The 17835-nt window shown below is 37.3% G+C and overlaps 2 protein-coding genes across 7 annotated transcripts; one reads left to right on the forward strand and one right to left on the reverse strand.

Moving 5' to 3' along the window:
- Positions 1-310: 310 nt before the first annotated feature.
- uba3 (ubiquitin-like modifier activating enzyme 3) lies at positions 311-11070 on the reverse strand. Of its 6 annotated transcripts, none has more exons than XM_060894228.1 (19): positions 10969-11032; positions 10786-10856; positions 10019-10115; positions 8788-8902; positions 8611-8691; positions 8366-8448; positions 8191-8271; positions 8044-8087; positions 7887-7951; positions 7483-7638; positions 6678-6780; positions 5615-5728; positions 5454-5507; positions 2475-2511; positions 2284-2365; positions 2058-2158; positions 1907-1970; positions 1760-1814; positions 311-1106 (listed from the first exon to the last, which is right to left on the reverse strand). In XM_060894228.1, the coding sequence occupies exons 3-19, from the start codon at positions 10021-10023 to the stop codon at positions 1018-1020; spliced, it is 1329 nt and encodes a 442-aa protein (XP_060750211.1). In that variant the 5' UTR covers positions 10024-10115; positions 10786-10856; positions 10969-11032; the 3' UTR covers positions 311-1017. The 6 variants fall into 6 exon arrangements, with proteins under 6 accessions (XP_060750211.1, XP_060750210.1, XP_060750207.1 ...); XM_060894227.1 differs by having other exon boundaries at positions 10818-10856; positions 10969-11031; XM_060894224.1 differs by lacking the exon at positions 10019-10115 and having other exon boundaries at positions 10818-10856; positions 10969-11070.
- Positions 11071-14623: 3553 nt separating this feature from the next.
- Positions 14624-17773, forward strand: LOC132862277 (acidic mammalian chitinase-like). The gene is made up of 11 exons (XM_060894223.1): positions 14624-14750; positions 14886-14915; positions 14997-15201; positions 15334-15390; positions 15481-15646; positions 15779-15903; positions 15998-16121; positions 16388-16573; positions 16698-16817; positions 16932-17073; positions 17239-17773. Exons 1-11 carry the CDS (start codon positions 14726-14728, stop codon positions 17553-17555), a joined length of 1497 nt encoding a protein of 498 aa, XP_060750206.1. The 5' UTR covers positions 14624-14725; the 3' UTR covers positions 17556-17773.
- Positions 17774-17835: the final 62 nt, after the last annotated feature.

Here is a 17835-nt window from a genome sequence, read left to right on the forward strand (position 1 = left end):
TGATGATCTTTTGGTGACCATCATACCATGTACCTTTTGAAATTAATCTCATCAGAAGATAACACATGATGCCGCATGGTTTAAGGTGGTTTAGTTGAGTCTTCCACCCTTACCACCCAGTCCAGACATCTGAAGATGAGAGAGTATGCAAAATGTACCATGCCCGAGTTATAAACTCTTTATGCATCATGTCTAAAAAAGTCAGATGAAACAGAAATGTAAATACAATCCTACAGGAACATCTGATCTTCAATTTGAGGAAAATCTGAATAATTCAAGGACAGCTGTATAATAAATACTTTTGCACAAAATTAAATGTGAGTGGTTTATTGTGAACACAGCCTCATTCCCAGTTATATAAGGGTGTGCACACTTAGGCAAGCAGGTTGTTTTCTTACTTTCATCTAAAATGTTTCTAATTGATTTATATTATAATTTTATATTCTGTATTTTCTCATTAAAAGTGGAAAAAGGTCTGACATGAATGATCTTGGTTTCATTTTTTTACATCACAAAAACCTACAGTTATTAAAATGGGAAAACTTTCTTCAAAAGCCCTGCAAACGCTTCCTTTTATTACAGAGCATTTTCACTGACAAGCATACAAGTGAAGAAATATTTACATTTAACAGATGGACCAAAAAAAAAAAACTTTAATACAACCATTAATTGTCATTAAATGTTCAAAATAGACCTTCATCCCCAGTTTAGAATGCTGTATGAGCTAGAAATCTCTTCTCTGCTCTCTCATTGTTTGTGAAACCGATTTATAAAATGACCCTTTGAATAACTGTTGAACTTGGAAAGCTTTTCCAGGGTTTTTCAGGTGAATAGGAGAATTATGATAAAAGAAGTAGTCCTGCATACACTGCAAAGTGCCTTATATATACACAAGGAAATATATTCTTAAATATTACTCCATTTCATCTAAGAGGTTCCAATGCAGTTTTTCTGTAAATGAGAGAAGGACATTATATATAGAAGGGGATATTATATAATGTCCAGGACTAGTTGTGTTCAGGAAGTGAAGTTAAGCTTGAAGAGAACTGTTTGTGGACTGGTGACATCAGCCACAGCTAACTCCTGTCCATCAGTCAATCCCAGTTCTAGAACAATCCAAACATAGAAACGCATTTAAAAAGAGAGAGAGAAATGATTCACATCATTGACATTCATGATTAAATTATTTCATTCTCAATCAACAATTATACACCATATAAAATTACTGCCACCCTTTGTATAGATGAATAAAAAAAAAACTTAGTTTTTAATTAAATAGCTTAAGCTGGCACTTAAAATAAGAGAGGTGTAAACGACTAGAAAATGTAATACAAAAATAAAATTCAAAATATGTATTTAACCAAATTATTTGTCACAATTATCTGCATTTAGTACTTCCTATTTAGAAAATATCCCTAAACCAGTACAGCACAACATCCATATTGCCTGATGTCACAGGGATGATACAGAGCGAGGAATCTGAGATGTCTCTACAAAACACAATCTCACAATAAAAATGACTGAAAAACTGAAATATTTTAATTACATTTTGTTAATACAAATTTCAAGTGGTGCCAATAACTGACTTGTTCTTCTGGATAAAAACATCCTTTTCCTAATGGAAATGTAAACCAATTAAAAGTCTGGTTGCTCTCATGATAAGTTACTTAACCACAGTTACGCTTTTCATAACCTATTTATAATCCAACCCATCGTTATCAAGGGTGCCAATAATTCTTCAGCTGACTGTAGATCTCACCTTTTAAAGTTTTGCACAGATTGGGCCTTGTTCTTTCTTCAATTGAAGCCACACTCTAGACAAGCGCGCACACACACACACATACCAGAATCTAAATCATCTTTCAAAAGCATTTCAAATATAATTTCAAGCTTCACAACGACTCACCTGCAAATAAAGAGTTTTGTTTTTGCCTTCGAGTGTTGCAGTGATCGCTGGAGATTTCATTTGTCTGAAACATATTAATTGATGGGTGTTTTAAAGTGTTCTTATTCCTTAGTGAAGGATACTGTTATGGTAGAAGTTATTCTGTACTCACAAGGAGGCATTCTCTGTCAGATACTCCAGCACTTCCTGTAGTTTAGCAGACGGAGGGAACTGTAGCTTCTGAGGGACTTGACTACATGCTGTGCAATTCTCCTGTTAGATGGGCCAAAGGCAGCAAGATAGTACACTTTTAGGGATCAGACGAATGTGCGACTAACTATAAGCAGCTTCGACTGTAATGTGTGAGGATAATTTGTGAAATCCAACAGCAAGCATACCTTCCGCTCTGCCTCGAAGGTGTACGTGTACAAGCCGTCCACATCGTTAAACACTAGGTAATTATTCAAAGGAGCATAAGCACTGAAAAACAAACAAACAAATATACCAACAAATATTAGTGTCTCATGCAAACGGTCTTGTGAAATGAACTGAATATCATGTTCACGAGAAATGTCGTCTTTAATGTTACCTTGAAGCGATCTTAAAAACTTCTGTAGCACAAGCAGCTGTAAAGACAAACAAACAACCAAACAAAACAACATATTTGTTTAACAATAATTTAACATTTCACACTTTTGGTTTACAAATTTGCGTTTACAGTTCAACAGTAGTTTGTTTCAGATCAGCAAAGAGGTTTTTATCTGAAATAATGGAGCTTTACTGTTTACTTGTGTCCAGTTGCTGTGGCACCCCACACAATACATGAGAATTGATCTACAGCCTCTGCAAGGCCAGTGTGTATTCTGCCGACCTGAACGACCGACTGCTGTCTGGACAGGGCCATCATCTAAGGTCTGTGTGTATTCTGCCGACCTGAATGACCGACTGCTGTCTGGACAGGGCCATCAGCTAAGGCCTGTGTGTATTCTGCCGACCTGAACGACCGACTGCTGTCTGGACAGGGCCATCAGCTAAGGCCTGTGTGTATTCTGCCGACCTGAACGACCGACTGCTGTCTGGACAGGGCCATCATCTAAGGTCTGTGTGTATTCTGCCGACCTGAATGACCGACTGCTGTCTGGACAGGGCCATCATCTAAGGCCTGTGTGTATTCTGCCGACCTGAATGACCGACTGCTGTCTGGACAGGGCCATCATCTAAGGCCTGTGTGTATTCTGCCGACCTGAATGACCGACTGCTGTCTGGACAGGGCCATCAGCTAAGGCCTGTGTGTATTCTGCCGACCTGAACGACCGACTGCTGTCTGGACAGGGCCATCATCTAAGGTCTGTGTGTATTCTGCCGACCTGAATGACCGACTGCTGTCTGGACAGGGCCATCATCTAAGGCCTGTGTGTATTCTGCCGACCTGAATGACCGACTGCTGTCTGGACAGGGCCATCATCTAAGGCCTGTGTGTATTCTGCCGACCTGAACGACCGACTGCTGTCTGGACAGGGCCATCAGCAAGGGACAAACCTGATAGGGCTACTAATCTCAGATGTGAAAGATCTAGGATTGAAAGTCAATTATGATAACAGCCATCTGACACCTGTGCAGTTCATAGGCGTGAAGGCCATACAAATCTTTTTTGACAAAAAACAGCTGTCTCTGGAAAGGTGGTCAGAAATTTACAACTGGCTGTCCATTTTATTAACTTCGCTGGCTGTATATTAACTGTCTCTTTCTGACATAGATACCGACAACAGTGACCTCAGATGTAACACTGGAAATGTTGTAATTTTGCCCTCAGAGATCAACAAATCCACAAGATGGTACAATTAATTTGGAACACGTACAACACAGTGGATGTTTGGGCTGTTTATAAACAGAGAAAGAGCCAGGAAGCACAAAGCAAACAATTTGGCCAAATCTAGGACTCTATGCCTTCCCACTGCTGTCACTATTATGCATGACGACCCTATAGCTAGTGCTCTGGTCAAACAGCCCATAGTTCCACCTGCTGTTCATGTGGGGTTTCAGTGTCATTGTAAGATTTTACAGACTGAATGTTTCTTCATCACGACTCGTGATTTGTGGTGTGTTTGAACAATCTCACCATAATTAAGAAAGTAATAAACTTAGTGATTCTCATCCTCAGTAGAGGGCAAAAATTTAAATGTTAATTGATTATCCTCAATAAAGAATATGCTTCATCAGTTATTTCTGGTCCACTAATTAGACAGATCACTCTGTTGTCTATAAAATAAAATAAAAATAAATAAAATTCCAATTCCAGCAATAGCGCACAATGTTCTATCCCGCTTCTCTGGGAGCTATTTCATTGACGGAGCAAAATAGCCTAAGGCTGAATCACACAGCATGCCTGCTCCTAGGATATTGCTTAAATATTAGCAATGATTTTGGTTCTAAATGGCCTAAAGAACAATATTACCATCTCAGCTGATTTACTTCTTCAACGGGAAGCAAACTGTAGAATGCTAGCATATAGTGTATGTTCTATTTATGAGCAGTGTCTGTTATTGCTGGTGATGTGCAGCATCAGGACATATTACAAACTCTAGTGAAAACCATAACGCATGGCTAAAAAAAAATTCCTGAAGGAACTCATCACGGTGGCAGAAATAAAGTCCAACAGAAGGTTTCATATGTAACCACCAGAGTCCCCTGAGATCTCAGATTGAGAAGAATGATGTAGTGTGTCATGTGAGGGTTCTCAAAATCGATCACATGGGAAAACTCCATCATTTGAAAATGGACCATTTTGCTTCGTCTTCCACAAAGAATGACATTTAACAAAAGTAGCAACTTTTTTCCCCCCAATGAAAAGTCAATGTCAAAATTATTAAAATGAATATTTCTAGATTCAGCAGCAAACAAGCAAAAATATAATATATAATAAAAAGCATATTTGTTTATTTAAGGATTTAAGCACTAAACAAACTCACAATTTGCATATTAACCATTAGAGACTATTTTTGATTATTAAATTCTTTATATTACACTCAAAATTGCAATCATCACAAGTATTCATTTAATCTTATCTGATTTTTTTTTCACAGATTCTGTGATCCAGAAATATCTTAATTTGATGGAATATTCTAGTCATGTGGCTATTATTTGTTTGCTTATAATGTGTTAAGTTGGCTCACAAAGAAAAAAACTAAAAATGTGGCAAACATTTGAATGATATACAATTTTACATTTGTATAACACTATGTTTTCTTCTTTTGAAGGATTCATTTGACTCACCTGAAGGTGTTAATTAATTAATACTTAAAATTCGAATGAAACTAAAAAGAAATCTGAGCATTGTTGTTCAGGCTCATACAGCTGACCAACTGACATCTATGTGTTTATTCTTAATCTTACTATGGAAATTACAGATTCACACCAGATTCATACCCTAAACCAAGATTCGCAATAACGTATGGAAACAATAAGTCCTTCTGTTTTTAATAATATTACATAAGCAATAAATGAATCCTGGGTTATTATTGAGAATATTGCATGTAAAATGGGAGCAATGTGTGTGGTCTGGACATACCAGCAATGACTGCATTGGTGGATGCAACAGCAGGGATAATTCGTTTAACCACACCTGAAAAACCAGAGCAAGAAACCTAATGAATCAGAAACTGTAATTTGGAGAAGATTACTATTAAAGATACTACAGAAACTCAACCCTGAGCTTCCTCATGCAGTTACCTTGTGTGAGTCTGTAGGTGACTCCAGTGATGTTGAACTCAGCTGCTCGCTCTAGAGACTTCTGAAACACCCACTGAATGTGTTCAGGATTATCACCATCCAGAGCTACACCATCTGCACAGAATTGGAAGACGCTGTCGTGGCTCTGTATGTGCGATCTATACATATAGCTTTTTATTCATATTCATGGACATTTTCAAAGAAGAAATCCCATATGGTTACATATGAAAGTATGTGACAGTAAAATTGTTACGAAACCAAAGGACAGGTCAGTCATGATACAGAACACCAGAAAGGGTTAAGACCTTCATAGTCCAAAAACTGGTACTTGAACTCACAACCTTTGATCTCGCAACCTACAGCAGCCAAGAGCTTTAACCGTTAGCAGGTATATGTTAACCTTCCTGGAAGCTAAACTCATTGTATTTTAAAATCAAGTACATCTACCATAAGCTTGTCATAAGAGGGCTTGTTAATGGCATTCAGTTACCATCCATTAAAAGCCTTCTGTGACGAAGTCCAGCATGTAGCCTTTGAATATATTTATCAGCAACATTCTCTTCCTTTCAATAACAATAAAGAAGACAATATTTAAGTTGTGTATCTTCTTACAGCTTATCAGTGGCAATGACAAGATATTCGTTCATCATCTGTTGTGAGATGATGTTTAGGTGTACAGTTTGAGATGTCAGCTTCTATCTTATCTTTATGTCTAACTTTTTTCAACCCAGAAGTGACCTAGTCTCTGATGGGGTTCCTTTCTATTAAAATATCACTCAGTTTAGAAAGGACTGACGAGAATACAGAAAAATATGTTAATTACATACACGTCTATTATAAAATATTATAATACAATGATATTATAATCAGCCCATCTGGTACCAACATCCACACTATAGTCAAAGTGTGTAAGTTTATAATATATACGTATTATGCTCCTAATAAAGTGGACAGTGTGTGTATGGCTATAAAGAGTATTTAGAAGGTTTTGTAAGCTTGTTCACATGATCTATGTATAGAATATATAGCAGAAAACGTAGCATGTGCCAGAGATATGTACTACCTCCAAATGGTTTCTCTTTGGGCCACTGCAGTATTCTTACATACTCGATGCAGTGCTCGGGCAGCCGCGGCATTGATGCAATAGTGCACATTGGGAAATTAACCTGAAAACACACAACAGAACGACAGACACCCTCAGTGTCAAAGCAATGAATCGTACATAACGTGCCAATGGACCAATTACTGTTCATGCTATTCAATTTATGATTACTGGAAGCTGTGATCATTTATATACATCAGTTTAAATGTTCTGTATTAAGCATCAGTGGTGTGAAAAAACATTCTAAATGAGCATTTCATTCATACAGCCCATATAAAAACATTTCAAAAATAAAAGCATAAAAAAATGTTGCTCAAACACTGAAACACCAAAGCATCACTTACACCAGGACTGACTGACTGTATGATGGTCTGCTTGTGGCATGCTCAGAATTTCTTATAAATTGTGCATAGTGCATAGAGTAAAGAGTTTAGACTACTTTGCATTGCTAGAAAGATACTATTTAAATATTGTCTAGATGCAACAGTACCGGCAAGCCTGGGTGCGTCCAGACAAATTAAACCCAATTATTAGTTAAATGTGTTTGACTGAAGGGGAAATTACTGTTCCAGACAGGGTCAGTTAGTGCTGGATAACTTCTATCAATAAATTAAGTGATCGTTTAAAAACTGTTCTTTGAATATGCACAGGTTGAGCTTGTTTTGTTTTAGATTCTTAAACTAAATTTAATCCAAGTATTTGTGACAATTATGTGATAAAGCAGAAATCACAGCAATGTAACAGTTTATATAAGAAAGCAGACTACCTGTGGAGGATACAGCTCCAGTGTGCAGTCTATGCAGGCTGTCATGCCAGGCAAGATAACCCTCAGATTCCCTTTAAAGCCTTCTGTACCTCCATCTATTAGGGGGATTATGGAGCTGGGATCCAAAGCCCCGTCTTCATACATAAGCAGTGACAACTGAGAGGAACACAGATAGAAAGTGTCTAGCAATTTTTCACTCCAGACATTTAATCATCTAATTCCAACTGTTCCACTAGAGAAATAAATGAACTGGATCTAACTCAGATCCTTAGTATAGATGTACACTCTTAACATTTACGTCATTCCGAAAACAACTGTGCTTTAATTTCATCTTGATCCACTATTGAGAATGTTTCTGAATATGTGAATGATAGAAGGATGAAGGGGACCGAAGCATTTCTCACCAGCATTCCATTCATCCAGCGACGAGCAATGATGGAGTCCAGGCCGCACACAATTATGTGGAATTCTGTTAAAAAAAAAAAGAAGATAAAGAAGTGACAAGTTCTTCAGAACAATATAAAACTGCCTAATTACACCTTGTTTTTACATTAAACTTACGTCTGTAAAAAGATTCATCAAAATCTTGAATTTTCTTAAAATGTCTAAATTACACCGGTTAAGGAAGAAAAGCTCCAAAATAGACAAAGAACAGGTATTGAGTTATGACAAAATAAATAAACGGCTTGTTTATGTGATGAAGGATACGGGACAACATGGCATCCTGGAACTCGACTGTTGATGAAGTCAGCTGCTACATCTGCCTTAGGACGGCCAACATCTTTAGGCCTTTAAACACAAAAAGCTGAATATTAAACTCAACTAGCAACAACTTTGATCTGAAATGAGGTGTAGTAAAAATCAGAATAAACTGAATCCTTGCCTAAAGAGAAACTGTCTGTTCAGATTAGACACATCAATAGTGTCCATGTCTACGACATGAATGTTCTGAAACCCTGATAGTGCCTAAAGGAGAGGAAAAATAAATAAATAAAAACAAAATCACAGACACTAAAAAACACAGGCTAATGGTGAACAGTATTCAGTGTAAACTATGGTACGAGATGTACATACACAAATGGCAAATTTGTTTGCCTAACCCATCTTTTAACTGCATGTGCACTTTACCAGGTTTTTTAGGAGCTCACAGCCAAGGCCTCCTGCTCCAATCACGAGAATTTTGCATGTTTTCAATAAAAACTGGAGTGTCTGTTTAAGAAAAAAAACGGAATACAAGCAATAAACCTATTTGCAAAAAAAATTCATCATAAATAATTCAACTTAATGTCAAAATGTATTATTTACCTCCTCGCTTGCTTCAAAATCAGGGTGTGTGAAGGGTCCAGACCTCTCCAGAAACTTCTGCACATGGCTCCATCGCCCATCCCAATCACTGCTGCTGCTAACATCCACTGCCATTCTGTAAAAAATCTGTTTGTTAATTTGAAATTATTTACAATCAGCACATAAATCTTAAAAAAATAAAAACAAACAAATAGAAAATAAGTCATCTAGCCTACACCAAAAATCAAAACTGATCGGACCGAGATAAGTCAATAAAACTCCTCAAAATCCTGGATGGTCTAATAAGCAGCATGTTCACCCCATGTAGGACTGGCCAAGCAAAACTGCCCTTAGATGTGAATGAGTGTGTGTGTACGCGCTCACATGGCTCCCTGCAATGAACTGGCAACCCATATAGTTTACACTGTACCATGACACTGACCAGGATAAATTAAAACGACTAAATGAAGGTTAAAATGTCACTTTTGTAGTATTGAAGCCCAACTTGGTAAGATGACCATCTGACTTTCAATTCATTTATAATATAGTTTCAAAGTAGTATTTTAAAAGTATGTTTGCATGAAAGATGCTAAACCAAAACCCATGACAATGCTTCTGGACCTACTAGTATAAAAGTGAAGCTTATTTGATCAATTATGGAAGAAGCTCATGACACCTAACTGTCCAACAAACTGCTGCCAACATAGAACTAATCAATAAAGTAGATTTTTCTTCACGATCAATTTAAAGTTTGTTTTTTTTTTTTTTAAAGAAATTAGTCTGTTGCTCCCTTGGCATTAATCATACTCAAGATGTTTCCTATTGTTGTAATTATGTACTCTTATTACAGATTTTATGCACCCAGATTCCACTCCAAGATACAACAGCTCATTCATAAAAAAGCCTAAGTATTATAAGGTAATACGTAATAAGAACTCTAAATGAATAAACTTGATTAAATCAAGTCCGTCAAGAACATCAAGGACCGTCACTAAACAAAGGGTCTACGTGACCGCGATTACCATTTAAAGTGACCATTTGGGTGATAACTGTAACAATATCAAGCCTAAGTGTACGTGACCATGATTAACATTTAAACACATCTGGCTAGATAACAATGTGTGACCCAGCCATTTGGGAGACATTCAGTTCTTACGCTCAATACACATTCAAACTACATTTAAACTACAAAGAGGAAAAACAGTATAAAATGCTTGAACAGGATTTGTCCTGTGTTCTTCTTGACTCGTACTTCATGTATTTTGTCACTGCTACGTTGGAATAAACTTCATCTTCATTAAGATCTTCGCCCTCATCGTTTTGCTTTCTTACACTGTCCACTTGTGAACCTGAAATTTCACACCAAGCACTGAATTAATGGGAACAGATCTTGTTTACTTTTTAAATACAGACTTGAATAAGCAAAAACAATCTCATCCTGGACTTAACACTGACACTTGCATTAGTGGAATTAGATCACACCTGGATTTTACATCCAGGATTTAGCAGGAAAAAAACACATCTATGTTTTGTTCGAGGGATGAATTGAGTCTGTTGCTACTTATATTAACCTTGTGTGTGTGTGTGTTTCACAGCTCCCTAAAATAGCTCCTGTGTGTGTATGTGTGTGTGTGTTTCACAGCTCCATAGAATACAAAAAAATCTAAAACACAAGCAACAGTCGAGATTGATGACAGAACAGCTAACCTTGGCCACAGTGTATTATGTGAAAATTCATCACTGCTTCACATTAGCTTTTACTTGCTTATTAATTCTCTCGGATCCGTTTACAGGCCTTGTTTGTATTGAAACGTAAGCTAACATAGTTAGCCGTTAGCCATGTCACGTCTAAAAATAAATACAATCCGGAATTAAAATAATTCACCGGTTACAATCCAACTTGGGGGTTTACGTTACTACTTTTACTACACCCGCAGTTTTTTTTAGCTACCTGGATATACTGAACTTTGATGAAAAAGGATGAATTTTCACACTCCCTATGCTGTGCAATACTCAAACCTGCAGCCAGCGCTTAGCATTTCATCACTAACTTCTCAGGCTGCTCCTCTATTCTCTGTCTTTTCTTCGCCCTAAAATGAGAGAATAAGAGAGGATTCAAGCAAGCCCTTGTTATACTGGCCACTGGCCAAAATATCACAATATTTCTTCCCCAAAACAGTTCGTTCATTCAACGCTACTTACGGCTCTTCCCCATCCGCCATACTTTAGGGTTTCACGGTTCCATGCCTTCCCACAATGCTTTGCTGCTGGGACGAACTTGAAGGTTGAATACAAAAGATCATGCTAGAAAATAATAGCAGTAAATAGGTAATTAATTAAATAGCATGTGATAAAATATGAACTGTGGTACTTTATTGAGGTTCAATAATAATAATAATAATAATAATAATAATAATAATAAGAAGAAGAAGAAGAAGAATTACAACAATTACTGGATTAATATGAATGTATTATTATTATTATTATTATTATTATTATTATTATTATTATTATTATTATTGAACCTCAATAACCTTTGGGAACCCCTAGTCCCAAACTGAGTTGCCTCAGCTAAGGCAGCTAAACCATGGCCAAAGAAATTCAGTACATCCAAATCAACACAGAAATAGTTGAATGAACAAAATAGATATTTTGCAGTGGGCATCTGGATTCTAAAATGTCCCTTACCAGATACATAGTATTTGATACAGTAGTTGATAGAAGTGCAAATAATAGTATTGTGCAATATTATGCTTTTTGTGTAACATGCAGCAGCAGTAGTGTGTGTAACATACATGGATGATGTGATTACTTACAGTTCTGTTAATGCAGTACTTATAGATATGAAGCAGGGAATATAATTATGGTGAGTTGTTAATCAGGGTGATTGCCTGGGGAAAGAAACTGTTCCTGTGTCTGGCAGTTGTGGTAAACAAAGCTCTGTAGCGCCTGCCAGAAGGGAGGAGCTAAAAGAGGTTGTGTTCAGGGTGTGAATGGTCAGTAGTGATTTTTCCTGTCCGGTTTCTGGTTCTTGTGTTGTACAAGTCCTGGGGAGTGGACAGGGAAGCAACAATTATTTTTTCTGCTGTTTTAACCATGCATTTCAGTCTGTTTCTCTCCTGCTTTGTTGCTGCACCAAACCAGATGGTGATGTGTACAGGACAGATTCAATGACTGCAGTGTAGAACAGCATCAACAGCTCCTGTGGCAGACCATATTTCCTTAGTTGGCATAGAAAGTACTATTATTAGAGAGTTGCAAAACTGCTTGTAACTGTGTTTATAGTTTCTGATCCCCTGTCCACCAAAGCTCGAGGTAGATTCCTGTCATCACCTGTCATAACCCAAAATATTGTGACCTGATGGCCTGTAAATATGTGCTACTAGCATGGTTGAGTAGACTTCCCTTGATCACCCCCTGGCAGAATGTTGGTGGTCATCTACACGATCCTTTTAGAGTCACACTTTTAGTCATACATTTCTCACACACGTTTAATGACCATGCTAACTGATAATGCTCTGCATGCTCAGGTCAGCCACCATAATATTCTCTATTAAAGATACTGAGTAAGTGAACAAGGTATCTGATTGTTATCTAATAGTAGACTCTATTTTATTGATGCGTCACTATTTATTTTATAACATTTTAATGTTTGGAAATAATACTGGAGTTTGACCATATCACAGTTACCAATTGGCAGGGTGCTATGTGCAGACCTGACTCCTGCTCAGGAAGCTACTGTAGGAATGTTAACCGAAGCTGCAGAAGTGATTGAAAGCCTTGGGCCTTTATTGTAGCTGAACCCCTAACATTACAGAAGAGCCTTGTCCTTGTTTCAGCACGAGCGGGACAAATGAAACCTGAATATAACCTTGAAAATAAGGAACACTGATTATTTTCTTTCTTTTTTTTAGTGCATACATTTATTTTTTTTATTATCATTTGCATTCATATTGTAAAATTTTGGCTACAGAATAGGTTTATGTTATAACGTTAGTCGGTGGTGACAAATATTGAAACACAGAAATAGCTATTTGGAACAGCAATTAAATGGTCTGTTAAGGTTTGTCTTATCATTCATTATCATGCATTGTGTTTTCCAGACCTATTTAAACCAGTGGTGACCTCCTTTGTAACGACTTTGTTGATAACCTTCTTAAAATGATATGAATTGAACTTTAAAAACAAAATTACAAAACATAATTTCACTTACAGTTCAAGTTGAAACAGAAATAAATATTTGATGAGACATGTTAAAGCCCAAATAGCCAAAATTGAGAGCATGGAAAACTTGATTATCTGTGGAAGTATTAACACTGACTGCGTGAAAGATAAAACACATGTGCTGACTCACTGCTGACACACAGTGAATGCATTAATCGAGTCAACCATGCGTTGTTTAATTTAGATAACAGTTTCATTACCGTGTTGTACTTTTAGTTCTTGAAAGAGCTGCCCCTATTTTTAACCATACTTAATATTCTGATACCAGATAAAGAATTCTACTTTGCTGCTTATGTGCTGTCCTTATGGTCTCTTTTATTTTACTGGATGTTGTATATAGTTCTTTATCCTACAGAAGCTGTTGATTGCTCGAACTGACTGATTGACAGACATTCAGAGGAATGCAGACCTGATTATTTTTCTACTAACACACTGGCTGGTCATCAAATAATTTCTTACTTATAGAACGCAGTATGTTTAAAATAAGTATATAACAAGTATATAAGTATGAATGCTGTATGTTAAGTATGAATGAATATGTTTAACTTGTTAAAAACTTATAGTTGGAAGAGTAAAATATACCATAATATACAGTATGTTGTGTTATATGGTAATAATAAATGATGTTTACACATGGATGTAATACAGTACAATGCACTTATCTGTATATGCACATTAATGTATTTATACTTCCATCTGATCAAAATAACCATATCTGTTTCCGTGTCTGGATTTAAACCTGGAGCGTGTACAGACTCTACCTGTAAAAAACCCACAGCTGCTGGAAGAAAAAATACTCATTCTTTCACAATTTAGAAATATCAATTTGCAGAACTTCAACTATTTAGAACTTTTAAAGCACATCAATTCCTTAACGAGACACCCTGTGGAACTTTCTGGAAAGCTTTCTATAGTCTGTTTAATATGACTGATAAGCAAGCTAACTATATCTCAAAACACCAACATCTTTCCCAACTCTAGAAAATCTTATACAGGCTACAGTTGACAACTCTAACCATCTAGTAATATTTCATTGATTTAATTGATCTATTTGTTTGGGAATTGTTACATTCCAGAAAGTGTGCTGACATGTTCTCAGACTCTATTATGAAACTGAGATGCATTAATAGCGCTGCTGTGATTTAAAATGGGGTCCTTTCAGTCGCATTTTCTTATAGCTAAATGCCTATATGTATTTTGTGAACATTTTCTTTTTAATAACAATGAAGAAGGATCATTTAAGTAAGACAAAAATATTATTGAAAATCAATTATTACTTTTGTGAAAAGACCCACATAAAAATGCAGCTTGAGGCACAGTACAATTTTCTCTTTAATAGTTCCTATTAATATCTTAGTTTATATATAATGACATTATTTTTCTTTTTCTTCTTCATATTGTCCCAAAGAAATGTGAGCAATTTCATTGACTATCAGAAATCAATTTTGCTATAAAAATGTTGATTCAGGACTTGATTTTTGCATGCATTCAGCATTCTGTTTCTTTAGCTTAGTGTAACAGGCTCTGCATCTCTGCAAACCATTATTGCACGGGTAAAAGTACAGAGGTATTATGATAAATAATAATCATTTTTGGCATGCATTTTGGTAATCTTAAGTGGCATTTATTATCTGCTATCTACAATAAACACTACCTCAGCCTTGCTTTGAGAGTTTGAGGGTCAACTGTAGGTATTTAAAAGAGCAGACCCTGTGCCACACTGTACACAGCAACAATGGGCAAGGTGGTCCTGGTTTCAGGTAAGAGACCATAAAATATTCAACGGTGCATAATTCTGAGAGTCTAATTTTTAGAGTCTGAGTGTTAAGACATTTATAACTCACAATATTAAACCAAGGTCTTATATCTCTTTCTTTCTCACAATGGACAACCAGCTTTGGCCCTGCTGCTTCATATGCAGCTTGGTAAGTATGTTTTTTTTTTACTTCGGAACTAACATGCAATAACAATACAAACTGATTTAAATTCACCGCTGCTTTGGACAGGCTCAGCCTACATACTGTCATGCTACTTCACCAACTGGGCACAGTATCGTCCCCCACCCACCATCTACATGCCCAATGACATCGACCCTTGCCTGTGTACCCATCTCCTCTATGCCTTCGCCACCATGACCAATGACTACAAAATTGCTACCTTTGAGTGGAATGATGTGGAGCTCTACAGCCAATTCAATGGCCTGAAGGACAAGTGAGTGTGTTCTTCTGTTACCATCTCAACCTTTTGTTCATATGAACTCAATAGTGATGAACAAGACGTGCCCTACAGTGTGGCAGCTCTCTTCTACTTTGTGTCTTTCTCTCTCATATGACATATTAACAGGAACGGCAACTTGAAAACTCTGCTGTCAGTCGGTGGGTGGAACTTTGGCTCCTCAGGGTAAGAACTTACTTTTTTATTGTTATTTACATAAAAATTATAAATGATGTGGCTTGTCACATTCAACAAGGTTCTCAATCTTCATACTAGGTTTTCTGCCATGGTAGCCAGTGCTGCCAACCGCCAGACTTTCATCAATTCTGTAATTGCTTTTCTGAGGAAGTATGAATTTGATGGATTGGACATTGACTGGGAGTACCCAGCTAACAGGGGTAGTCCACCACAAGACCAGCAACTGTACTCGGTTTTGTTAGCTGTGGGTATCTGATATTTTTTTCACATCAAAATTCATAGATAGCAACAAAGTTGTATTGGATATAAATTTACTCAATACATCAGTCATGTAGCATTCTGCATTCCTTCTCCGTTCCTATGCATTTGCAAATAGGAAATGAGGACTGCATTTGAGGCAGAGGCCAAGCAGACTAACAGAGCACGACTACTGATGTCTGCTGCTGTCTCATCGGGTCGAGGCACCATTGACACAGCATACCAAATTCCTCAGCTTGGACAGTAAGTCAAAGCCATTTACCACCCCTGCATGATATATATTGAACTGTTGGTAACTGAAGGGTTTAATATTATTTATGATCCTTTCCTCATCTAGATCACTGGACATGATTAATGTTATGACCTATGACATGCATGGATCATGGGATCCTTTCACAGGAGAGTGTAGTCCCCTGTACAGGGATTCTTTTGACAGTGGTGGCTACATTTACTTTAATGTGGTATGTTAATAATGTCTGTATTTGAGCGGTATGTTGTTAAACCAATCAAGGTGCCAGTGAAATATTCAGTCCTAGCATTAATAAGTCTTAGTCACTGGGCATATGTGTTCAAATATTGAATGTGTTTAAATATTAAACACATTTTGCCACTCATCTGTTTATCTTCATAAAGTGCAAACTACTTAAGGCTTCCAAATTGATATTGCCTTCAAATACTATTACAAGACATTGGCTAATCCATGTCCCAACCTTATTGTGCTCTTCAGGACTATGCCATGAATTACTGGAGGAACAATGGTGCTCCTGCAGAGAAACTTCTTGTTGGGTTCCCCACCTATGGAAACACCTTTACCCTGAGCAACCCTGCCAACCATGGAATTGGAGCTCCAATCTCTGGAGCTGGAACAGCAGGAAAATACACACAGGAAGCTGGGGAACTGGCTTATTTTGAGGTACCTTGATCCACTGGGACTTCAGACAGGTTATGTGTATTGCATTTACTGTGTGTGAGAAAAATAGAAGATTTTTTCCAGTTCAAAGTTTTTCTCAATGGTGCAATCTGTTTTACCTGGGTAGATCTGCACCTTCTTGCAAGGGGGTGCAACCGAGGTGTGGAACTCTCAACAAGACGTGCCCTATGCCTATAAGGGAAACCAATGGGTTGGTTATGACAACATGAAAAGCTTCCAGATCAAGGTAAACATTAGGCTATTTGGTTTAGCTTAACTTCAAAATCATGTGTAGAAGAAAATGTTTATTTGACTGAACAGTGAAAGAATAAAGCAAAATTTTTTTAAAACATCTCTGCAGGTTGATTGGCTGATGAAAAGCAACTTTGGTGGTGCTATGGTGTGGACCATTGACATGGATGACTATTTGGGAACGTTCTGTAACCAGGGCAAATACCCTCTAATCAATGTGCTTCACAAAGCCTTGAACCTGGACCAACAATGTAAGAATTACATTACACTGGATTATTAACTGAAGTAGCCATCCTCTCTTTTATCTTAAACTATAGCCATAGCAAACTATGGCAAAATTACATGCTAATAATACGAAGTAATGCATTTAGCAATAAATACTGGGTTATTAACATGATAGTTTGTTCTCTCTTAAGCCTGCAAGCCTCCTGCAACTCCACTGCCCCCAATACCAGGAGTGAGCAGCACAACCCCTAGTGCCAGTGCCAGTGGAGGTTCTAGTGGAGGAAGCTCCAGCAGTGGAAGCTCCAGCAGTGGAAGCTCCAGCAGTGGAAGCTCCAGCGGCACCAGTGGCATGAACAGCTCTTTCTGTGTTGGCAAAGCAAATGGTCTGTATCCATTTTCTGCCAAGAGTAACAAATTCTATGAGTGCAGCAGAGGCCAGACTTATTTCCAGCAATGTGCATCTGGCCTGGTGTTTGACACAAGCTGCTCATGCTGCAACTGGAGCTAAAGGCTCAAAGCATTCACTAAATTGCAGATTTGGTTTCGATTCTTCTATTATTCTGGAAAAGGAATCATCGTAATAAAAGCGTAATCTGTAAGATGTTTGGTGTGTGATGAGTAGATCATTCCGGATTTATAGCTGCTTAAGTTTATGAAGAAACACTGTTCACTTCCTTTTGTGCTCAGGGTTGTTTAATCGTCTGTAATAAAGCTAATGAAACGGCTCTGATTTTTCTTACTGAAGTCTCCTTCTTAAAAACTAATTTCAATGTCTTGTGCATTCTCAG

This window comes from Tachysurus vachellii, chromosome 19 (assembly GCF_030014155.1).
Source record: "Tachysurus vachellii isolate PV-2020 chromosome 19, HZAU_Pvac_v1, whole genome shotgun sequence".
NCBI lineage: Eukaryota > Metazoa > Chordata > Actinopteri > Siluriformes > Bagridae > Tachysurus > Tachysurus vachellii.